General features: G+C 42.3%; 1 protein-coding gene across 3 annotated transcripts in view; it reads right to left on the bottom strand.

Moving 5' to 3' along the window:
* The window catches only part of ATOSA (atos homolog A), a 408,075-nt gene that overhangs the window by 180,490 nt on the left and 201,190 nt on the right, over nucleotides 1-26,395 (bottom strand). For all 3 annotated transcript variants that reach the window (XM_085644168.1, XM_085644169.1, XM_085644167.1), the window contains 2 exons: nucleotides 24,793-24,918; nucleotides 13,090-14,578 (listed from right to left, as the gene is read on the bottom strand). In XM_085644168.1, coding sequence (XP_085500294.1) covers nucleotides 13,090-14,578; nucleotides 24,793-24,918 — 1,615 coding nt within the window. The remainder of the gene's footprint in view (nucleotides 1-13,089; nucleotides 14,579-24,792; nucleotides 24,919-26,395) is intronic.

Here is a 26,395-nt window from a genome sequence, read left to right as displayed (position 1 = left end):
TGAAATCAGTCAGTTAAATTGCTGAGAGGGTGAGTAAGTTCTTAGTTGCTGAGACTCAAAAGTGCATCACCACATAAAGGTTTTCAAGTATGTGTTGACTTTATTACTTTGAAAAAAACAAATTTGGAAAAGGTGATACTCCGCAACAATAACAATCCATAGTACAGAACAAATCAAATCAGAGGAGAACACATATCAAATTCATCAAATAAATAACTCCCCTCCCTGGTAAATGCTTCCAAAGAATCTTCTGATCAACCCCCCCCCCCCCCCCAACCCTGCTGGCCCTCCTCAGCCCCCTAAAACAATAGGCCGTCACCAAAAAGTCTTCAACTAGCAGGATCATGACCATTAGAATCAGATCTGGTTCTAACAGACTCTGTACTAACAGTCTTCATTACTAATGGAAAATATAACCAACATTGTCCGTATTTCACTTCTCTCACTACTGGAAGGAAGATTTAAAGACCACCAAAATGAATTGTAGCTCCACAGTCCTAATCAATTTGGAAGAGCAACGTGCGAAGTAAGGAAGAAACACATTACTTACCTGTAACTACAGTTATCCAGTATTGGTATCTTTCATAGATTCACATGCCTGAATCATTTCCCGTCGTAGTGGGAGTCCCACGGTACATAAATGACAAAATAGTAAGTAGTAAATAGTACCTTTCCATACTCTATAGCCTATTAGTCTCCTTTTACAAAAAGGACCAAACTGAAAACTTAGCCAATCAGCAACCGGGCCCCCTCTAGAACCTTCTCAAGAGAGGCTGAGTCCCTCAGATTTTCCAGCACGAGTGTAGTGAGTACTGTATCCTAGAGGTGCGTCTCCGGGGAGGAGGGAGGGCTGCATGCGAATCTATGAAAGATACCAATACTGGATAACTGCAGTTACAGGTATGTAACTTGTTTCTTATCCAGTATTGGGGTATCTTTCATAGATTCACATGCCTGAATCTGAATAGTAAGCAGTTCCTTATCTGCACACACACACACAATATATATATATATATATATATATATATATATATATATATATATTACCTACTGGCGATAGCCAGTAGGTAGTTATAGTTAGGACCACGTTTCCATAGGAAAACCTCAACATTCTATTTTGAATAACTTTGGCGCCGGTCGACGAATCCTCGCAAATTTCTCAAAATAGGTGGGGCGCTACGCTCCGCTCCTACCCTGAAAGTCTCGGGGGGATCCGTCAAGCGGGGGCTGAGATAAAAGGGGGGTCCCAAAACGCGTTTTTCCCATGCATTTTTCCATAGGACCTTTAGAACGAGCTACAGCCCGAACGGCTGAACAGAATTACTCAAAATTTGGCAGAGAGGTAGTCCCTAGGTCAAGGAAGTGCCTTTTGTAGGTTTGGTGTAAATCTGTTCAGTAGATTCTGAGAAAATAGCCTTTAAATCAATATATATATCTGAGCCAGCTTACGGTACGCTTACCGTACGCTTACGGTAAGCGTACGGTGGCGTGCGCGAGCGCGATTCTGATTGGCTCTTAGATCTTAGTAAACATTCGAATCGGCCGAAACCAGGAAGCGGCGGCCGCCATTTTGTCTCTCGCACTGAGAGTGATTTTTAAAATATCAAGCCAAAAAACATGTAAAGGGGCTGTTTTGACAACTCCCTCCCACATAGTCATGTTGAGGGAGTCCCCAAACATCCCCCAAGTGCAAAAACGGTTTTATTTTTTTTTCGGCAATTTCGCGGGGTACGCTTACCGTACGCTTACGGTAAGCGTACGGTAAAAAAATAAAAATAAAAAAAACACTATCCACACTTACCCCACCCCCTGTGCTTTTGGTGGCCGAAAGCCACCAAATGTACAGGGCTTTTGTTAAGGGCAAAAAACACTATCCACACTTACCCCACCCCCTGTGCTTTACAGGGCTTATTATAAGGGAAAAAAACTTAGCATTTAAAAAACCGTACTAATTCACTGAAAAAACCATAGGTTTCACACACGTTATAGTTAGGAATTAGCATTTAAAAAACCTTGCAAATTCACTGAAAAAACCATAGGTTTCACACATGTTATAGTTAGCGGAAATTTTACTGATAAAAAACCAGTGAAATTCCCCCGTTATAGTTAGCGCAGGCAACTATAACTCACGCGACTGCAATCTTCTGCTGATGACATATGTGTCTTTATGAAAAAAAAATATTTGTAATATATGTATAGCTAAAAATGTATGGAAGAAGACATGGGCAAATAAGTGTCTAAATACAGTATTAGCATCAGCAGAGGATTGCGGTCGCGTGAGTTATAGTTGCCTGCGCTAACTATAACGGGGGAATTTCACTGGTTTTTTATCAGTAAAATTTCCGCTAACTATAACATGTGTGAAACCTATGGTTTTTTCAGTGAATATATATATATATATATATATATATATATATATATATATATATATATATATATATATATATCCAACCAACAAACACAAGTTTCAGTCGTACGCTCTCAGGAAAGACCAAGCAGCAGTCAAAAAAGGTGATCCAAATTTAATTCTACACAACGCGTTTCGGCGACAGCCTTGTTCACGTGTAGCTACACGTGAACAAGGCTGTCGCCGAAACGCGTTGTGTAGAATTAAATTTGGATCACCTTTTTTGACTGCTGCTTGGTCTTTCCTGAGAGCGTACGACTGAAACTTGTGTTTGTTGGTTGGATAATTATCACCGGCATGCTCCGCCGGAGTGTACGCCACCTTCCTATGGGGCCCAGTATTCCAGAAGGAGCTGTGTTTCTTTTTGTATATATATATATATATATATATATATATATATTCACTGAAAAAACCATAGGTTTCACACATGTTATAGTTAGCTGGACATTTTACTGATAAAAAACCAATGAAATTCCCCCGTTATAGTTACTGTAGGCAACTATAACTCACGCGACCGCAATCCTCTGCTGATGCTAATACTGTATTTAGACACTTATTTGCCCATATCTTCTTCCATTAAATTTTAGCTATACATATATTACAAATATTTTTTTTTCATAAAGACACATATGTCATCAGCAGAGGATTACGGTCGCGTGAGTTATAGTTGCCTACAGTAACTATAACGGGGGAATTTCATTGGTTTTTTATCAGTAAAATGTCCAGCTAACTATAACATGTGTGAAACCTATGGTTTTTTCAGTGAATATATATATACATATATATACATATATATACATATATATATATATATATATATATATATATATATACACATACACACATACACACATACACATATATATATATATATATAAACATACATGTAAACTTATTCATGAATATGCATAAAATGTAGACATATGTATGTTCGTCAGAGAAAAGCACCCTTGTGGACGGTAGGTAGTGCTATAATAATCTTACATGCAATATTAATCCAAAGATTTGAACATACCACAGTGCATAGAATACATGCAGTATTGGCAAGCAAAGTAGTAAAAAAAGAGACACAGACTGCAATCAAACCTCTCCTGAAAGAGGCTTACCTTAAGAAAATAGGTTCCTTAACACTGCCTGTCCCACAGATGCGTCAACACGTTGCGATGACTCCAGGCAATAATGCTGCGCAAAACGTGTGCGTCGTCTTCCACGTAGCAGCTCTGCAGATTTTATCAAGTGGCACTCCGGCAAATAGAGCAGTGGATGCTGAAACTGCTCTAGTGGTGTGCGCTCTCACAGTTCTTGATAATGGCTTGCCAGCCTTGTCATGGCAGAATTGAATTGCGCTTGCTATCCACTTGGATATAGTAACTTTAGAGACTGCAGTGCCTCGACAGCTTTGACCATAAGCTATGAATAGCGGATTTGATTTCCTTATGTCTTTAGTTCTTTGCAAACAAAAAAAAATAATAATTTAAGTCATCTCTTGCGGTCTAGAGTGTGTAGTGCTCTTTCCGCAGGCGTGGATAGGTCTGGGAAGAACGTCCTCAGAATGACCGGCTCATTCAAATGGAATTGCGTAGGGACTTTAGGGATGAACTTGGGGTTCGTTCTCAGAATGACCATTTGATCAGTGAAACACAAGAATGGATGGGATATGGTGAAGGCCTGTATTTCACTAAACCTTCTTGTCAAAGTAAGTGCTAGAAGAAGTGAGACTTTCCAGCTCAAGTACTTCAATTCTGCCTTGTGAATGGGCTTGAATAGTTGTTTTAGCAACTGAGACAACTCCACATTAAGCTGCCATTCCCGAGGTGGAGCTTTGATGGGTGGAAAAGCTCTAAAGAGTGCTTTCATGAATTGCTTTATGACTCTTGATGACCATAAAGGTGGAGTATCAAGCGATCGTCTGTATCTTGATATAGAAGCCAGGTGAACTCGGACTGACGAGTGTGCAAGACCAGATTTTGCTAGAGAAAGCAAATAAGGCAGTATCTCTCCTGGGGCAGAGAGAAATGCATCTATCTATCTCCTTGTGTTTGCACCATACACAGAAGCGTTTCCATTTAAGCCTGCAAGTCTTACTGGTGCTTTCAGCTCTAGATTTGACAATAACGTCTTTGCAGTCTTGCGCAATGCTCAAATCTCTAAATTCAAAGAATTCAGGAGCCACGCATGCAGTTGCAGAGAAGTTGGCTCCGGGTGACGCATTTGGCCCATGTCCTTTGTCAACAGTGTTGGTGTCGGCAACAGACGGATGGGTTGCGACTCAGACAGAAGGAGGAGTTCCGTGCACCAGTGCTGTCTGGGCCACCTGGGGGTTATCAGCAGAATGCGGCAATGCTCGCATTTCATCTTCGTGAGGACCCTGGGTATCAGATGAATGTGGGGGGGGGAAGCGTATGCATAGATCTCTGACAAGCGCATCGAAAGAGCATTCCCCCTTGAGTTTGGGAGAGGGAATCTGCTTGCGAATAATCGGCATTTGGAGTTGAGCCGGGTCGCAAATAGGTCCAGCGCTGGTTTCCCCCAGATTGCAAATATCTCGTCCAGCTGTGCTTGTTCCAGCTGCCATTCGGGACAGCTGTCGCTTGTTCTTCTCAAGGTATCCGCCAAGGTATTCCGGAGACCCGAGACATGTTCTGCTGTCAGGGAAATGTGGTGGAGCGTCAGCCAGTTGCACAACTGCTGCGCGTCCTGTGACAAAGTTAGGGATTTTGTGCCTCCTTGCTTGTTGATATAAAACATGCCTGTGGTGTTGTCCTTCCAGATCAACACCGACGACCCTTATATTCGAGGAAGGAAAGCCTGAAGAGATGGGAAAATGGCTTTCAGTTCCAGTCTGTTTATGTGCATCTGACGCTGAGCCAAGGACCACTTCCCTTGCACTTGCAGGTCCTGTAAGTGTCCTCCCCAGCCTTCCATAGAAGCATCTGTTATTATGTAATCTGGGATGACTTGAACAAAAGACTGGCCTAGGGACAGATGTGAAGCCTGAGTCCACCACCTTAGGGCCTCCTTCATCTGAGAAGTGACGTTGATTAAGTCGTCGAAGGAACCTGAGGTTTGAATCCATTGACCTTGCAAATCCTCTTGAAAAGGTCTCATGTGCAATCGAGTTAGCAGCACAAGAGCTATTGCAGAAGAGAGCATTCCCAGTAGAGATTTGAACACTGTCACAGAAACACACGTTTTTCTGCACAGCTTGAGTGCTAATGCCCGTAACCTTTGTTGCCTTTCCTCGGAAAGGAAAGCTTTGTTCTGGAAGTGTCCAGCTCGGCTCCCAGAAATGTTATCCAGTTTGGGAAAATTGAAGATTTCTGAAAATTGACTGAGAGACTCAGTTTGTGAAAAAGAGTGAGGCAATCGTTTGTTGCATTCTCCAATAGGCGAGAAGATGGCGCCTTTAGCAGCCAGTCATCGAGGTAAGGGAATACCGGATGACCTTTGCTTCTTAAGGCTGCTGCCACTGGAGCTAGGAATTTTGTAAACGTCCGTGGGGCCGATTTGAGGCCAAATGGAAGGACTCGGAATTGATAGTGGGTACCAGCCACTGTGAACCTCAGGAATTTCCTGTGTTTCGGATAAATAGGGACATGGAAATATGCCTCCACGAGATCCAATGAAGTCATGAAATCCTCCTTGTTGAGGCGTCGTAGGATGTCTGAAAGAGTAACCATCCTGAATGTTTTACTCTTTAGAAATGTGTTCAATTTACTGAGGTCTAGGATAGGCCTCCACTCTCCTGACTTTTTGCGAATGAGAAAGATGCAGGAAAGATGAAAGATGCAGGAGTAAAAGCCTTTCCTCCTTTGGGAAAAAGGGACCTTTTCTATTGCGCCTTTCCGAAGCATGACACGTGCTTTTTTGAGTAAGTGAAGGTGAGAGGGGTGCGATTCCCTGAGTGGGGTAATTGGGCGGTTTTTTTTTATGAATTCTAATGTGTGGCCATAAGAGATGAGATCCAGGACCCACTGGTCTGAAGTGATGTCTCGCCACTGGTCGATGTGCTCTGAGATTGTTGCACCGTTCAGGGGAATGTAGAAACAGCTGGTACCCTGTTGCAATCACTGCTTGCAGCCGGTGTCACGTCCTTGGGATCCCGGCTTACGTTTGGAGCCTTGCCTGGAGAAACCAGCTGTATTCACTTGGCGGTAGGATTGCTGCGGATATCCCTGACGGTATTGCGGCTGATAGGTCTGATAGGACTGGGAACGCTGGTAAGACCCTCTATAATTGGAGAAGCCCCTACCTCGGTCTCCTCGAAAGGGCACCTTGCAGTACTGCAGGGTTTCAAGCGTCTTAGCAGTGTCAGTATCTTTCTTGATGGCAGTAAGCGCCACATCAATATGGCTGCCGAAAAGGCTGTCACCATCCTAGACCATATCCAAGATCTTGGCCTGCACTTCCGGGCGGAAGTTTGTCGCCTTTAACCATCCTTGACATCTTAAAAACGGCAGCGCCAGCTAACTGCCTGAAACCAGTTGTGGCGATGTCCATAGCGATGTCAACTATTTCTGACGCCGCTCGATCTCCTTCCGTGAGTAGTTTAAGAAACACTTCCTTGCTATCTTCTGGAATGACCTCCTTCATTGAATTGATGTCAGACCACATTTGTCTATCATAATGGGCTAAAATGCCCAAAGCGTTAGCCGCCCAAACTGAGACTGCCACTATGATTAACTTTTTCCCAACTGAATCAAGGCGACGACCTTCCTTGTCTGATGGAGAAATTATCAGCGTAGATGGATTTTTTGATCGTCTCTGAGCCGCCTTAGAGATCACAGAGTCTGGTTTAGGGTGACTTTTAATGCACGCCGGAGAGCCCTCCGGTGCTCTATAATTTTTTATCCAACCTTGGCAACACAGGAACCACAGAAGCTGGTTCCTTCATGACCTTGATTCCTTCTTCCCAAATATGATCAATGATGGGTATTGATCTGACAGTCTTTCTTGCCAGGTCCTAAAAATCATAAAGGAAACAGTCCAATTGATGCACAACTGTTGGAATATGAAACCTGCTAGCGGCCCTGTCCATAATATTATGGAATCCTCCAATATCCTCTGGGTGTGAGTCCGAAGGATGATGAGGCGGTGGGGATGGTGCTATATAATCATCCCACTCATCCGCTGGTGGAGCAGGTTCTGGTATCTCTCCTTCTTCCTGTTCTGCCACAGACGTAGTAGGGTTTTCTCTGGGCGGAAGAGGAGTCATGGGACAAGGTGCCATCCCAGGAGTGACAGGAGGTGGAGGCAGCAGTGCTTGTGGAGCTACCTGCGGAGGTGGAGGAGGTACGACAACATCCTCTTGAGGAGGAAACATTCTCTTATAGTCTGCCAACATATTCTGAAGGTCTAGAATTAACGCCAGAGGAAATTGCGCAGGCTGATGTCTAGGCTGCTCATAGTATTGTTGGTACTGAACAGGAGGGGCCTGATAATGTTGGTAATATTGTACTTCATCGTCATATTCATTATCCTCTTCCTGATAGTTCAGAAGGATTACGTGCTGCTCGAAACTGGCCTTCGTCCTCATCCGAATCCTCAACATCCAGAAGATGGCTGGGAGGTAGGGGAGACATTTTTGGTGCCCTGAACTGAGGCTGCGCAGATTGCTGGAACAAGGTTGAGGGACCTGCATAATAAACCTGATTTTTTGAGTTCAGGGTCGTCGTCGACGGATCTGCATAATAAACCTGTTTTTTTTTTTTAGGTCAGTGTCGTCGTCTGAGAAATCCTAGTCGTTGACGGGGCCGTCGTCGATGGTAAACCAGTGATTGTAGATGGTACTGTCACAGCTGGTGGGATTGCCATCGATGGAGCATCTTCAGTCGACAACGGTGTCGTCGTCGACGGTGGCATTGTCGTCGATGATGGTGTCGTCGACGGTTTCATCGACTGTGGTGTCATCGTCGACAACCGCTTCTCTGACAGACTCGTCAATGACTAGGTCTTTACTCTCGTCGACAGTGTAGTCGTCGACGATAAAGGTAGTGTCGACGGTATGGAACCTTTAATACTTGCCGTCGATGTGGTTAACGCCGTCGACTATTTCGACGACGAGAGAATCACAGTAGTCGTCATAGAGGTAGAAACAGGCGTCGACTGTGAACTTGACACCGAAGACGACTTGTGGCCAGTTTTACCCTTGGGATAGCTAGAAGACTCTGGTTTTGCCTTTGACGCTCCTGGAGTCTGAAGGGATCCAATCTCGGAGGAGACCTTAGGCTGTTTCTCCTTTTTAAGTGATTCCTTGGCCACATGAGAGACTTTAGAGTGTTTCCTTCTATCTTTAGGATGACCCGCAGACGACCTGGGCCTCGAGTGACAGTATGTGTCGCTATACACATCAGAAGAAGCAGATTGCTTCTTTTTAACCCCTTCGCCGCAGGGGTAATTTCCCTGCGGTGCGGGGGTGGGAGGGCGGCGGCGGCACTGTGTTCGTGACGTGAGAGCTCGTCATGAGGCACAGTGGAGCTGTGCTCATGACGAGCTGAGCTCGTCACGACCCCGCCCACTGATTGATTCTCCTGCACAGGCGGGGAATCAATCACACGTGGGCGGGCCGCGACCGTTATGACGAGCCCAGCTCGTCATGAGCACAGCTCCACTGTGCCTCACGACGAGCTGGGCTAGTCATGAGCACCGAAGCAGTTAAGCCCTATTAGAAGTCTTCCTTCTATATACCTCAAGGTCTTGGTTGAGAGGTACAGTAAATCTTGCATTGTTTTGTCTCATGGCTAGGATAGAGACAATAAAGACAATCCTTGTGGGCATCATCCACATGTAACCTCTTCTTCCCACGGAATTTACAGGCTCTAAATAATCCTTTATCAGACATTCTTCTTAAAGAAATCTAAAAGAAACTTATCTGAGAAACTGAGCAGAGCTCAAGGAGACTCCCTTACACAACGAAGTGCAGTGAAAATCTGAGGGACTCAGCCTCTCTTGGGAAGGTTCTACAGGGTGCTGGTTACTGATTGGCTAAGTTTTCAGTTTGGTCCTTTTTGTAGAAGGAGACTAACAGGCTATAGATGATATGGTTGCTACCATAATAGCCTATGGAAAGGTACTATTTACTACTTTGTTATTTATGTACCGTGAGACTCCCATTACGACGACGGGGAATGATTCAGCTATGTGAATCTATGAAAGATACCCCAATACTGGATAACTTGAAACATAAGCATTTCAATAGTGCAGGATATTTTAAATAGGCCATCCAGTGTAGAGAAAAATAAATCTCTTCTGCCAGTCCTTCATCTCAAACAATCATCAACAATAGGTATTCTGGAATGATGCTTAGTTTGCCAATATCAGCTAGGTTTGGAGATGCTCTTGGATATAGTAAGGGTGTGCCCAAATATTGCTCATGCTGAAATCTGACGTTTTAAGGGAAAAGTGATTTCTTATTTCCAATGGTCATCCAATTGGATGTATGTTGGTCTCATATATATCTGCAATTGAGACAGATCGTGGGTAATTTCAGGAGTATGGATTTTACTATATTTGCAGTTGTTACTTTTGTCTTGGTGAGTTTCCTGGGCCACGGAGGCGACTAAATTGATTGGTACACTAGAGTTACTGTTTGTCCTAAAGTAAAAGTAGTTGTCACTGCCAGATTCCTTCTTCCAAGACTGGCTGATTACTAAGTTTCAAACTGTCTTCACCGTATGCATTTCTTGGTTGAAAATGGATCAGAGGATCATGCAGCCTAGAAAAGGGAGACCACTTTGTTCTGCCACTATTTTGTATTTGCCAGAAGGAAAAATACAATTTCAAAGGACAAGAGGCAGCACACGTCTCTAGAAGGTAAATCAGCCACATTCATTACTATGATGATCTGCTTAGAAAACAGATAACCTTCAGAAATTTAAAAATACACATTTTCTTTTTGAAGATGGTGTAATGCCATGCAGATTAACCAACAACCTTCAGCTGAAATCATTAAGATAAAGAGTGTCCTCTGTATTTTTTCTGAATTTGATAATGCTAAAGCACACAGGGGCAGGGGTTAGAGATATTAAAAATCCTCCACATGTCTGGAACTAGTTGTACACAAGTTTTTAAACTGATTGCTAACCTTAAGCACAGAAATTACTGTGGTATCAATAGAAATGTAAGGCACTGGTGTATCAAATTCTTTAGAGGTTCAAAGTAGAACGTTGCCAAATGGTGCAAGATCATCAAGTGACAAGAAGTTAAAAGACCCCGTATAAGATGGAGTAGTGGGCAGAAGATCTGCCAATTACATTTTGGTCAACTGAGAAAGAACTCTAGCCAAAGAGGATTGGTACTGGAAACAATGCCTTTGTCGATGAACAATAGGTGGAAGATGTTGGAGGAGTTGAAAAGACCTCAAAAGGTTTGAGAGGCAGAGGTATATTCAAATGTGATCAGCGCCTCTGCAGTTTATCCTCCTAGTAAGTGGCCATAAGGTGGTCCTTGTTAACTTCAAAGTCATAGAATGAGGGGTTTATATGGTGGGAATTGGCCAAAACACTAAACCACTATGATGAATGATCAGAAGAAAAAAAAGAGAACATGATAGCAGCCTTCTCAATGGGTTATGTATAGGTCATAAAGTGGGATCAGATACTTGTAATCTCCGAGTAGCCTTTTCTTGCAGTGTAAAAAAAAAAAAAAAAAAAAAAAAGAAAAAAGACCCCTAAATCTACTGGAAGCAGAATTATGCTCCTTGCCCAATAGAAGTTTTTAATAATCTCTCTCCCCTTTTGGGTTCGCTGTACAGCAGGCCTATTTCTGCTCAAGGCGGCTGACACCCCATCCATCACTGTCACTGTGAAATGAAGACAGAGTGTTTTTAACAACTAGGTGCATTCCCCACCCATACTGTAACACCTTAAAACATTATTTAAGCAGAGAAACATTAAGGAAAGTGGAGAAGAAGTATTTAAAACTGGACTAAACCTTGTCAGAAATCATTAGAGCATGCCAACAGAGGTGCACGAACAGTATAAAAAAAGATGAGAAAACCTTATAAAGAGGGAGCAGCGGTAATATCAGGCCAGCTCTCCAGATCCCAAGGGGCTCAGATGTACTGGGGAATCCTTGTGGCAAGTTGTGCCTGTTATCGCAGAATCCCTCAGAGCCAATAACTATTGTAGAGCTCACCTAATGGGAAGAACCTGATTAAGTTGTGGGGGGGATGGCAAAGGCCGTCATCTTTCTGGTACCAATATCAATAAAGTAATCATTCACAACGGTACATTTTGGATTTGACTTCAGTGAAGCTGTCACAAAGGCATATTTGGGTTCTGTAATGCTTCAGGAAGATATGAGATGTCCAAAGAAAAGGAAGAGCACGTTAGGCAACATAGAATAAAAGCAGGAGCTCACCCTGAAGACTTCTAGGATGCTTCTGCCAGTGATCTTAAGTTCCACCTGATGCGATGAGAAAAAACGTACTCTCCGAATGTGGGCTTGCATTGAGGCACAGAGAGCTGCTCCTGCAGATTCACAGTTTTTTTTAGAAGGGTAGCGCGTTTGAAACAGAGTGATGGTCTTGGCACTGCTCCTTACACAAGTGGGCAACAGGTGCTCAAAGCAGCTGCAGCTGGGCTTCAAAGTTCTGGACGCCGAGTTTGGGATCACGCACTTCGCTTTAAGACTATCTGCCTTTTTTTCCAACATCCACAGCAACAGCAGGCATCTTTGCAAACCTAGTGTCTATCCCTGGGTCTTGTGGTTTTCTCCTCCAGGCTGGAGCATGGCGATCAAACAATGTACATTGTACAAACGTTACTCTGCAATTCAAACTTTACTCTGCAATTCTCCAATCACAATCATTCTACTCCACAGCCTCAAGTCCCTCACTGGCTCCCCACCCCACTATGTTGCACCACATTTGCAGTGCATCTCAGACTGACAGACACACACAGCTCCTCCTCCTCAGAGCTACACAAACATATTAGCAGATTCCTCACTGATCTACATTGCATAACTGATCTAATATAGATTCCTATACAAACGTTTAAAGAGTTATTCTTTTGGTAATCACACAGCAAAACAACTGGAACACCAGTCCGGTGACAACTGAATATGCTTCAACCACACCAACACACAACATGCACTGCAATGGCATGCCTCAGTGGGTGAATTAACAGTGCTTCAGGACCAAACAAGTAGCAGCACTGCACTATGTAAACTAGAATCAGAGTAAAATGACCTTTACAAGTTGGCAGATTTCCTTACATGCCACAATATTAGACGTGTGGATCTGCGGTTTTAGACAACAGTTTACACAGCTCTGAATTACTTTATGGAAATGCCCTCTTTTATATGTCAAATGTGCATGCAAATGTTTAAGCAAAAGGAACCTATTCCCACTAACATTTGCTAGAATACTTTCTTTAACATTCATTCAGAGCACTTTGTAAAAAGAAGTGGTACCGTTTATTTTTTGCTGGAAATGGGTGGGCTAGTATTTGTATATGGATGCCAATTCTGAATAGATACAATCCCCTGATCTGGAAAAGCATAGTGCATGCAAATGTATACCATGAATTTAAGATTGGATATGCAATTAAAGCTTTATCAATTTTACAATCCTCAATTGGTGCAAAAAAAGACATATTAGGTTTAAAAAAACAACAAGAACATTCGAATATGTTTGGAACTTCATCATGCCTCCCATTTATTCAATTTATCTGAATACTTACCTGTGGATTTTCAATCTTGAAACGTTCACACTTAGTGAAACCATTTTCAAAATAGTTTCTCTCAGGAAATATTTGGCTTTCACCAATTCTTGGGTCTTCATTTTCATCGTGCAAACCCTTTACTTTATCTGGCTTTCCTGCTATTGTAAAACTTTTATGGTCTTCTTTAAAATAATTTTCTATACTTATCAGTTGGATTTTTTGCTCGGACACTTTTGTTTCCTTTGAGTCCTCATTTAAGCACTTGAGTGCTTTTGTATGCACATTGTCAACGGTCACCAGTTTTGAAGTTTGTTTCTGGGAATGATCTGAATGGAGATGAAAAGGAATGTCAGTGCAAACTTTTGTATCTGCAACTGTTCGATGATTACATTTGTAAGAACAAACATGATCAATGTTCTTGCAGTAAGAACAATGCTTAGAAATGTCACAAATAGTCAAATTATCTTTCGATTGGCTGTCCGATAGTGTTTCCACATTCTGTGATATTTTTTCCCCACTAGATGATAATTTAATGCAAGTAAGAGGACTTGTTTTAGACGAAGACTGTTGAAATGTGCAGTTCACCAGTTCACAAGACTGTGCTAGAAAAAGTTTTCTTCTTGCTTGAGGTTTTGGTGAGGTCTTAGGTTCACCATCAGGTCTGGAAGAACGACTAGGGGTATGATGTTTTGCTTTCATTTTTCTTTCACTGTCGTCTTCTGATACAGCTGTATAATGGCTAGAGTTGCAAGACAAAGAGAAGTCGGTGTCATTCCTCAACTCACTTTCATTATCACACGAATTCCAAAAGCGTTTTGAATGGATTGAACTAGAATCATGCATATTAAAACGGAGTCCAGTTATGTGTGAAGTTGGTGGGTCACAGTGAATCAAATGTTGCGCAATCCTTGCAATAACATCTTGGCGTTCCTGGAGCAGATTCCCTATCAAAGGATTAGCCTCTACTATTGGTGGAGGTGGACATGGTAGACTAGGCACACAAGGAGAAACCAAAGAAAACGTTTTACAACTTCTTGCTTGCATTTCATTGAATTGGACTTTGGCATCCACTACATTTTTCCAACACTGAGCCATACACAGAGGTATTCCAGTATCTTGCTCATGACCTATTTTACACAGTTTACCATTTCTAAGAGAAAAAGGAACATCAGGGGATAAACAAGTTCGTGCATGTAGTAAACGTTCAGGTGCCACATCCCTGGATGGTTTGCCCAAAGAATTATTAGTGTTCGGGACAATTTGCGTCTCAGACTCCAAAGAATCACAGTGTTGATGAGTATTACGTTCATGCTCTTGGGTTTTTTTCTCATAAAAACTCAGGTTGGTGTGAATACTACAGCTCAAAACTGGGTAACTGGATTGTCTAGGCAAAGACTGAACACTGACTTTTAAGGCCACGTTGTGTGAAACATTAGGGACAGGAAACACGTGTTCTGTTGGAGGCTGGGTAAAACTCAATTGTAGCTCGGCATCTGCAGCACTTACTCTGTAAGATAAGAAATCAATACAAAGAAAAATGGGTTAGATCTCTAAAAGTAATAAGTCTAACACATTCAACCAGCATCTAAAGCTTGCATTCAGCCATTTATTTATTTTAAAAAAAACATTGCCAGTACTATACACCAAACACACAAAGGGCTGAAGGGAAGATTTGGAAAGTATTTCGGTAATCATCATGAAGCAATCATTTTTAAGATAGCATAATTCCCATGTGTTTATTTTTGTCTAAAATATCAATTACTGTATTCGGGAAACAACTAAAACAGAATGTCCCATAATTAAACTTTATGATTACAATAATATTCACCTCATCCACACAAACATCCAAGATGTCATTATGTTGTGCTGGTAACACTGAAACGAGTCAGTTATGATGGCAAAGCACACAGACTAGAAAGCAAACATTCTCTGTAACATAACTATCAATAATATCTACCAAGACCCCCATAATTTTGGTATGTTGCTGTTAACTGAGCACCTAATTTTCTTCATGGAAATCTGGCTATACAGCTTATTAATTTTTCTATGGAGTATTTCCGAGCCACAGGCTACTGCAAAGGAAAGGTCAGTGGGATTTAGTAATGGTGTGCACAATAACAAACCATTATTTTCCTTTTCCGCATTAAAACTGTTGCATAAACTAGGATTTTGGCGTAGTTCTACAAGGTTTGTTTTTCTACCCACGGGTAACACAAGTGAACTCAGTTCAGTGCACAAGCACTAAATGTGAAAGACCGCTTATTGTAGTCCCACAGAACCACACCCAATATATTGTTTCACTGCTATGCCTACCCCCCTCCCTCTGTGCTAAGCCTTTTTTGGGCTAGTTGGAGTAGTTTGCGCTTAGGCCCCTGTAACTTTTTGACCACATAAGGTATCCACGCCAAATTTTCATCCATTTCTTCCATCAAGGGGATTTTAAAGGTACCCAGGGTTTGTTGATTCCCCTGGAGGAGACCCAAAAATTAGCCAAAACAGAGATCATTTTTGGGAAAAATGGGAAAAAAGTGCTGCAGAAGAAAGTGTCTGTTTTGTTACTGCAAATGGCATCAACAAAGGGTTTGTGGTGCTGAAATCACCCTCTCCCCAGCTTTCAGGGACTGACAGACTTTTGTCAGAGAACGAAAACAATTTTTACACAGTTTTGGCATTTTAATGGGACAAAGCCTAGTTTTTCTACTTATTGTGCTTTCAACCACCTTCCAGTTAGTGGTAGAAATGGGTGACAAAACACTAATGGATCCCTATACATTTCTGAAAAGTAGACAAAATTCTGAATTCATAAAGGGGTCATTTGTGTAGATCCTTCAAGGTTTTTTTTTATAGAAACTAACAACTGAAAACAGTTTTTTTTTTAATGAGTTGAAAAAAACATCCATTTGTGTAAAAGTTTTCACCTGTAACTTCTTCCAAGTATGACAGATTATTTAAAGCAATATACATTACATCTGCTGGACCCTTCTGATTGTGGGGATATATACAGGACTTGTAGGTACACCAAGAACCTGAGGAACCCAGAGCCAATAACTGAGCAGCGCCTTGCAATGGTTTTTTATTGTGTACCGGGTATAAATCAATTCATTTTGGAAAATAAAAACTGTGAAAAACCGGTATGAAAGACACCTATTTATTTCCAAAATGGGAACAAAATATAGAGTTTAGAAACAGTAGTTATTTGCACATCTCCCACATTGTGGGTACCCATACTAGAATGTGAATTATAGGACATTTTTCAAAGTGAGTTCTTTTTTTACACATTGTCTTACATTTGGAAGGCAGAAATTCATCGAAAGTCAATAGGTAATAACAGTTGCTCTACAATTCTGTGGTCCCCCAAGTCTCCCGATAAAAATGGCACCTCACTTGTGTGGGTATACCTAGTGCCCACGAAATGAAACAGCCCAAACCGCAACATGGACACTCCATATTATTACGGTGAAAACAGACCCTTTTTTTTGCAAAGTACCTAAAAAATACATTTTCCTCACATTTCTGTGATGGACAGTTCTGAAATCTGCGTGGATCCACAAAATTCCACCCAACCACAATTCCCAAAGTCTTCCGATAAAAACGATACCACACGTGTGGGTGGGCCTAGTGCCCACCACAGGAATCAGCCCAAAACGCAACACGTACACTCCACAGTTTTACAGTGAAAACAGACCCATTTTTTGCAAAGTACCAAGCTGTGGTTTTTTAACCCTAGCTCATCCGGTACCTCGGGAAACCTAGCAAACCTGTACATATTTGCAAACTAGACACCCAGAGGAATCTAGAATTGGTTGACTTAAGTGGCTCCCACCAGGTTTTGTTACCCAGAATCCCTTGGAATCCTCAAACGTTGTTAAAAAAATAAAGTACCCACATTTCTGTGATGGAAAGTTCTGGAATCTGCGTGGGTCCACAAACTTCCACCCACCTCGCATTCTTAAAATGTTCCCGATACAAATGGTACCTCACTTGTCTGGGTGGGTCAAGTACCTGCGAAAGGCAAGGGCCCAAAACGTATGGTGCAGACAACAAAATTACCTTTCACAAAACGACCTGGTTTTGCGGGGGGAGAGGCACCTGGATTTTTGGCCCGGGCTAGTGGCCTTCTATGGAAACCTACCAAACCCACACATTTCTGAGAACTAGACTGGGGGAGCCCAGTGAGGTATGGCTTGCGTGGATCCCCCAATGTTTTCCTACCCAGAATCCCCTGCAAACCTCAAATTCAGCTGAAGAAAAACACTTTTCCCACACATTTGTGGGTGGGATCACTGAGCCAGCACAAATGTCAGACCTCCTAGCATTCCCCTTGGTCTCCGGAGTAAAATGATACCTCACTTGCGTGGCTGTCCAATGCAGAATCAGCAACAAACTTTTTTTTTTTTTTTTTTAACTGTAGCGCTTCAAATTCGTGGTGGTCATAAGCACTGAATAGAGTAGCAAGCCCATCCCTGAACCCTGAGGACGAATACCTGTATATTATCATATTCTGAAACATTTGTTATCAAAATACATTTCTCAAGGATCTTGCTCAAACGGAGCATCCGCCTGAGTATCAGAATCTAAGCAGTTATGGCGGGCAGAGGTGTGGACTCTGAGCCATGTAGCTGCTTTGCACATCTCTTGAATAGGTAAATTTCTAAGCAGAGCCGCAGTAGAGCTTTACCCCTCAGAGTGAGTCCTTGTGTTGCCAGGGAGCTGCTTGCGAGGTAGCTGATACGATAATGTGATACAAGATTCTATCCATCGAGCGATGGACCTTTTAGAAGAGGGTAAACCACTGTGCATCGGACCATAGTTAACTGAGACGATCCAACTTACTCATATCCTTCGTTCTGTCCAGATAGAATTTTAGCACCCTTTTTAGATCAAGTGAATGTAACGCCCTCTCAGGAGGCGTGGTAGGATTTGGAAAAAATGTGGGGAGGTTGATCGACGGATTAATATGAAAGCCTGAGATCACCTTGGGTAGGAAGCTCGGGTGAGTTCTTAGAACCACCTCTGTTAGCGTGGAAAACGAGATAGGCTCTGTATAAGGCCTGAATCTCGCTTACCCTGCAACAATAGGTAACTGCCACTAGAAAAGCGGCCTTCCAAGAGAGGTGCTGCAGAGAGGCTTTGTGAATAGGTTTAAAGGGGGGACCCATTCATTTAGAGAGGACAACGTTAAGTTCCCAGGCAGGGGAAGGTAATCGAATTGGGGGGTAGACCTTTCATATCCCTTCCAGGAAGTCTTGAACAACTGGCATTTGAAAAAAAGAGGCCTGAGTGGGAGATTTTCTATAAGCTGTAATTGCTGCCAGATGTACTCTAATAGAAGAGAACAGCAAACCTGCTTTAGCTAAGTACAAAAGATATGGTAAAATAACCTGTTCTTGGCCCAGGATAGGGTTATGTCCATTAACTGTGCACCACAGATAAAAACGCTTCCATTTGAAAGCATATGACTTTCTTGTCGAAGGCCTTCTTGCTTCCTTTAAGATCAACATACAGTCCTGCAAGAGGCCTAAATGACATATTGGAGAAACTCAGGAGCCATGCTGTCACCTCAGTGATGGGAGGTTGGGATGAAAAACTTTCCCTCATGACTTCGTTAATAGATCGGGATGGCATGGCAGCCTCCTGTACGGCATCTTGGACAGGTGTAGCAGGTCCGGGTACCACCACTGGTAGGTCACTCTGGCGCAATCAGGATTATATCGGTCATGGATTTGTCTAGTTTGTAGATCACCAGTGGTATTAGAGGGACTGGTGGAAAAGCGTAGAGTAATTTCTCTACCAGTCGACCAAAAGTGAATTCCCTCTGGAGACTGGCTGAGGGTACCTGGATGCGAAGGCGCAGCATTTTGTATTTTGTCCTAACCAAGTTACAAACTGGATATCTGCCAGCTGTTTGAAACGGAACCGCAACAAAACTGGGGTTTTAGTCGCAGGAAACAACCCCTCCTGCTGGATGGAACTCAACTGGCTTGATGGTCCCGGTCCACTACCCTCTACCTCCCCTACAGTCAAGACCCTGGGATTCTGGACAGACGACAAGCTACCCAAGGAGGCTCGCGCCAAGAAACTGGCTGTTTTGGACTACGTTGCACCCTGAGGAAACCGTTTAGTTGGCTCAGGGCCCCACTCTGAAGAGTGGTTGTGCAAGGACTAATCAACTTGTGTATGTATGATGGAAACTTCCTCTACCGATGGAGTCCAAAATATGTTACAAACCGACTGCGTGTAATTCAGAATGCTGCAACACGGATTCAATAGAAAATCCCCAAGCATACGTCAGCAGCCTCAGCCTTAGCAGCCTTGCATTGGCTGCCAAAACAGATGAGAATCCAGTTTAAATCTCTGTCGGGTCCTGTGCTATTAACAAAAAAGGTACCCAGCTTATTCAACGCATGGTGTCTCCTTATACGTTGAGAAGATCATTACGCTCTGTGGGTCTCAATCTTTTACTGGTCCCAAGGATCAAGAGAACAAGATGCGGAGGAAAGTTCCTTTGCATATCTGGCACCTAAGCACTGGAATGTGCTGCCAACACACACTAGATCTGACAAATTAGAAATCAGCTTCAGAAAACAGCTGAAAAGTTACCTATTCTAATTTTGAGGCATGCAAGAAGTACCGTTAGTGGAGGTTTATTACCAGCGCTCGGAAGCCCGTTGGGTAGCCATGCGCTTTATAATTTCCTAAGAATAGAATAGAACAGAAGAGAAGAGAATACTAAGAAGAATAGACACTTAACTAAAGCATTTATCACAACAATGCGAAAGTTTCTCAGCACATCTAAAATAGGATATCATAAAGACAGCAAGAAAGCACAATGTGAACAACAGGAATAAAATGAACATTTCTAACATAGTTAAAATGTCGTAAAACCTTACACCCTAAAACCTACTTCTATACGCTACACTGACAGAGCATGAAAAGTACAGCAACTTGAAGTCAAGAGTTTCTTAGAGAGAAGAGACACACTGCATACCTTGTTGGCAAAAAGAGCTGTCGTTAACGGCAGATGCGAGAAAGCAATGTTCCCTACAAAGGACAAACACAAGCTTCTGTAGCAGCCTTCCTCTGGTACTCGGCTTTGTCAGTAGAAGGCGAGATGTAGCATCTTCGAAATGCGCTGGCAGTAGGCAAGACTATCTCTGGCAGAATTTCAAGCAATAATCTGAGCGAAGCACCGCTCCTGACAACTGTTCAAGTGGCAGCCCTATCAAAGACTGGTATTTGTGACATAAATTTAGGAATGTCCGACAGATTATGTGCATCAAGGTGTGCATCCCAGATGTTTTCTTATTAACATATAAGGTAAAAGAACATCAATTAAGACAACACTATTCTGGTTATATGTCTGCATTTAATTGTTATTTAACCTTGACATGATGATAAGTAGAAACCGATGTTGAATCCGGTTTTATATTTATTTAATTAGCCGAATGTTTTGACACTTTCACAGTTCTTAGAAAGATCAGGTCAGACGACATCTGCGTCAATGGAAGACATGACAATAATTTTGCATAAATGGAGGAAAATGGTGACTCACTTTCCCTAAAATTGAGAAGATGGTGACCTCCATAACCTAAGATGAAGTCAAGGTATACCTAAAAATGGAGTCAATACATTCACCAACATTTAATGAATCATTGACAAAATATTTTCAAAATGTCCACAGAATACTTATCCACCTTGTTGTTACAATTTTAGATCAGATGTCCCGTTCTTTCCTTCTAATATGGTTCTTCCTATGGGTAGCATAGCCAAACTGCTGAGAGGTATATCTGTCCCCCACGTAATGGTGCTGCATCCTCTAGCACACGGACCTTAATTATTTTTTCATAATTTGGTCATGCTCCTATCCTTGGATGTTAACGTTTCTTCCTCTAGGTACTGGCGTCTTCGGCACAACAGCAAGGTAACTGATGCATCGATTCAATTTGTACTCAAGTTAAATGTTGAGCACCCTGCCTGTGTGCAACCGCTAGGGTCAGTATAGCTCATTGAGTGGACAATGCCATCAACTGCTGTCCGTGACCACGTGGGTGGTAGCATACTCCAATTTTATTTCGAGTAATTGACTACCTGCCTGTGTTCCAGCAGTCAGTGTTTCCATTGATTAGATTCCACCCATGAGCTACAGTTGGTGGCGGTGTCTACTGAATACGTTGTACCAACCATAGTGAAAGCACACAGGCAGGGCGATCCACATTTAACTTGGGTACAAATTGAGTAGATGCACAAGTTACCTTCTTGTTGTCCTGAAAAGGCCAGTAACTAGAGCTGAAAGATGTCGACCTACAAGTATACAAAAACAGCTATTATTCAAAAAAACCTAATTAAGAAAAGTGTGCTAAAGGATACAGCACCATTACATGGGGTACAGATATGCCTCTTAGCAGACTGGCTGTGCTACCCATAAGTTAGACCACATTAGAAGTAAAGAAGTAGACACCTGATCTAAAATTGTAACAAGGATGAAGTTTTCTATGATCTTTTTGAAAATGTAAACAATTCATTAACAGTTGGTGAACATATTGTCACATACATTTGTGATGTTACTTATTTAGTATGCTATGCTGGGTGGTGGTGTAGTTGTACAGGCCGTATCTTAGTATAACATTATGTTGCGCGAAATAAAATAGTGGGTCCCATACGATTATAGTATTGAGACTACAAGATTTACTTAGTTAATTTATTGCCACAGAGAACCCATCTCATTTCTACTGAAACCCAGGCTGTATTAGGGTTATACAGGCTATCCCTTTTTGGTTAATACACAATGGAAAGAGAGGCAACAGGTATACCGACAACTGATCTGGAACGCTGTCACTCAACTCAGTCGATCGACGGCGTTCCAGATCAGTTGTCGGTGTGAGGAGAGCGGCACACGGCTCAGGTCAATGAGAACGTCTCTCAGACTCGAGGGAGTTCATGATGCCCAATGTAGTATCCACTGGAATTTTCTATAGTTAGACCATACTTTTGGATACGTTAATCTCGTTATTTTATAAGTCTGATCCTTACGGAGGACGTGAATGATCAACTGATCAAAGGATGACTACAACTTCAGGTTGTCGTGTAGTTCCTATAAAACCTATACAGGATCTGTGCATTTGGACAGCATACATTGTAGGATTGGTGTCGGACTGATTCTGAACACCCCCACTGGGTATGTTGGCCTTTTATATCAGCTAGCTCACAGTGCCACTAGAATCTTCTCTTATCAAGGAGAGAATAGTTCTTGGCAATCATCGAACAGGACAACCCTGATCCCTCAGGACCGTGGAAACAATATACTACTTTTTGCTCAGTCACTCGTGCTTACTTAGTCTGTCTTAGAGAGAAACGCAGAATAAACAGACTGGGAGTTTTAATAAGTATTTATTGAACAGTTGTCATTCTGGTGTAAAATATATGAGTAGCAACAACCATTAGACAATAAAGGATATAAATGATTAGCAGTACTATGAAAGTAAACGGGCGGTATACTTCTACCATCTTGCAGTAATCATGAATCCATACAAGTACATAAAATATGTGATAATAAAAAGATGCGTAGTCCTACGATGTTTCCCTAACTAGATGTCCATAAGTTTACCTATTATGAGTGTAGGTGTTAAGCCAAGAATCCCTCAAGGATAAAGTCAACCCCATTACTTGTAGTGAGGGACTCTGGGACCCTGTCTTGGTCTCGAGTTGAACATCCAACGAGGGATGTTAGACCACTGCGAGCTGGAGTGTCTGCATGCAGGAACCTCAGCGTCTCTGGTCAGTGTGTCGGCCGGGAGGTCCTGGTCTCCTCTGTCTCTTTTAGCAAGATGTGATGTATATATACCCGTAGGTCTCCCCAAGGGTCCTACCTCGCTGTATTACTGTGTCGATATAAGGATGACGTCGGGCATGAACTTTATACATAGATATTATACAGAGATGGTAGTCCTGTGGTGCTACCAAGAACCATCATGCATAATGTATGAGACTAGGAACTAGGGAAAATCCGCGTTCTGAATGCAGTGTTGTATCTAGGCAAAAGGCCAGTCCCTGTAAACCGTTTTAAGTGTAATGCAGGGAAGAAGATAGGTGAAGGGTAACAAAGTTACCTGGGCCTATATTATGGTACCTATATGTAATATAACAAGGTGTGTGTCCTTCACTTTGGATAAGGCCTTACACAATCCTGGAAATTGCCGTGTGATATTATCAGTGCCATGATGAAACTCGTTGGCTGCACATGTAATAGACAGAAAATAGTAAAGAACAATTATTGAACATCACTGAAGACTCAAGAATTTTCCTTGTCATACGTGATTGTTTATACCGGTTGCCTCTTTTTCCATTGTGTATTGTCTAGTATATTATGTGGTCTACAAGCAGCAGACCTTAGAGGTGGGCAATAGTTTATAGAGAACTGATTTGCTGATATATACTTAAGTGACTAATTGGACTGTGCGGTTTTAAAATCCTTGGCTGCTTTGTTGAGACTATAGCAGTGCCTCTTTTTAGCTAATAATATTTAGGGAATCACATCAAACATTCAAAAGGTGAAAGGAAGCAGGATTTTGTCTACAGTGGCATAGTAGATGTAAAAAGATGGACTGGAAAGCAGCCCAAGCAACTGCCTCTGGCTGAGATTAAGTTAAGCATTTCATCCATCACCTTGCTGTTGCATTTGATGCTCTGAGTGTGATGGGTATGCCCAGACGTGGGCCTCATGCTCACTGTGCCATAGGACTCCAGCTACACCCAGGTACATCAAAACCAGTCTGGGGTTGCTTGTGGTTGTTTCTGGAGGAGGCTTTGCCTGGTACTTCGGAACATGCATGTTGGTGCCCTAAATGCCACTAGTATGCCCAGATGTGGGTTCCGTGCTCATGATGCCTTAGGACTTGAGCTATACACTACCAAAAAGCCCGAAGTAGGGCAAAACCACTCAGGGGTTGCTTGTGGTTCCTTCTGGAGGTGGGCTTCGTGTGACAGTTTGGGACGGACTTTTCTCATGAGAAGTTGGTTTGGTACTGATTTGCATACAATGGACCTTTATCTACAGTGGAATGTGGGTGAAAAACGATGGACTGGAATGTGTCCTTGAGTGATTGCCAGTGGCTGAGATCAAATTGTTGTAGCAAGGAATATTTGTTTGGGACACATCCCAGCAGGAGCTTTTCTTGTAATCCTAGAAAAATAACTTTTTAAATTACAAAGCAAGTTCCAAACAAATGACATCCAGGACGAGATGACTCTCTTTAGAATACGGGACTATTTCTTTTCCACAATGATTTTTATTAGCTAGAAGTAGGAAGTTGAGTACAAGGCATATCTTCTGAATTTTACCATTTTATAACGAAATAATACATTGTGATATATATCTTTATTCAGAATTAGGAATAATCCATTGCATTAGCATCAATTAAATCAAAACTTGACATTTTTGCTATCTTTGGAATGTACTATATATAACAGAATAATAGAAAAGACTGGTACACTAAACAAAAAACCTCAAATGCCATGGAAATTTTAGCAACTCTTTTGCACCCATCTCCTGCAAGTGTGCAGCTGTATTAAGAATGTGATTATGTATTTTGTTATGCTACCTCAGGGGCATAGGAATAGTTTATTAATTTCAACTGACAGATCACTAAATATAAAATGCAATGCAACAGAACAACACAAAAGCAGGCAACACACAAAATCATTTTTAATACAACACCAACGTACCTGTACAGAATGTTACGTGGGACAGCACCATGAGATACACTCAACCAGGCACTCAATTGGGAAAAGAACACAAACGATCGAACAGCCAATAATAAGGTCTTTTCTTCAATAAATCGATCTCCACTTCTAGAATTGTGTAAAGAAAAACAAAGAGGAGGCATCGACATCAGCCAATTGTATATTTCCAAATGTACATTTTATTAAGTTAACACAAACGTTTCTATAATAAAAAAAAACAATTACAAACATTTCAGCTTAAGGATGACTGCTGCTTGCGGCACAGAACAATATATTTTACCTGCATCTATCCCTGGCACCATCATAGTAAATATATTTCCTTTATACTGGATACATTTACACTCATGGTTTAATTGAAAAGATTTGACGAACCTGTAACTGCAGTTCCTGGAGTTAGTATTTTTCATGATTGAATAAAGCCATGTGTCAGGCTAGGAATCTGCACACAAATAGGCTGTTGACTACATTGGGCTTATCCAACCAGTAGTTCTTGAGCTACTGGCAGTTCACCAGCTCTCTGTAAACAGATCTCCTGGTTGCAGCCAAGTTCTAAATTAGAAGCTTTGCCTGGCTGAATTTATATATGTAAACCAAAATAGAAGCGTGCATTAGAGACACAAACGTGCGTATTTTCAGAGCTCCTATGCGGATGTTTGGAGAAAACTGGTTCAATTCCCCCCATAAATGTAAAGCTAGTATTTGAGAGTTAAATCATGTGGTGTTGGGAAGACTTATTACGAATAGTATTATGTTGGTGACAATGGCACTGCAGCTATAGCTGTTATGTATTACCAAGTAAAGGCATTTCAAATTGACAAAGTGTTTTATTTTATTGCTGGGAACCCGGTCTGGTTCACTGAGGTGATAACTGCTAGTTGTATTGCATACGATGGGCACTAATGTAATCGTGTCTGATGTGGTCAATGTTTCAACACTAATAATATAAGTGGCTCAGGATGGTTTTCATTGACCATAAGTAACGCGCGCAGCCTCGAGTCAGTTGACTAAATTGATTACGTCTCGGCAAACTCCTATAGCCTAGCATTCATTTTAGCCCACTGTTTGTATCTGTTGATTTGGTTTTAAAAAGTGTTTTGCTGCTCTTTTTAAATTGCATTTGCACTTTACCTTCTGAATTGCGTTCACGCCCACACCTTGGTCTACCGCGGGGTCTCCCCGATTCATGTGGAGGGTGCCGGCATTCAGGAATTCTGGTCTCTGGTTGGCGGGGGCTGTGGGAGCGGAGCAGGACGGTCAGCGTCCCAGCGCCTGCAGCCTACATAAACCACATGCCTCTCGTTGCACAGCGGGCGCCCCGCTTGCAAGCCAGTCTGCGCCCATCCGCGGCCGACCGGGGCCAGGGGCCATACATCTTGCCCGTTTTTCCTCTTACTCGTCCGCAGACCTGAGGCGGCTGCAGGGAAATTGGGCCTTAGATTCTGAAACCCAAGCCATTCTCGACAAAGCAGGGATCCTGACATTTAGGGGCATCTGCCCAGAAGCCCTTAACACACTTAGCAGCAAAGAATCTCCCATCGATAACAAGGCCCCGCTAGCTATAGCTATCCCTGAGCAGCAGGATGCA

Source organism: Triturus cristatus, chromosome 3_1, assembly GCF_964204655.1.
Source record: "Triturus cristatus chromosome 3_1, aTriCri1.1, whole genome shotgun sequence".
Lineage (NCBI taxonomy): Eukaryota > Metazoa > Chordata > Amphibia > Caudata > Salamandridae > Triturus > Triturus cristatus.
This window is presented reverse-complemented; position numbering and strand designations above follow the sequence as displayed.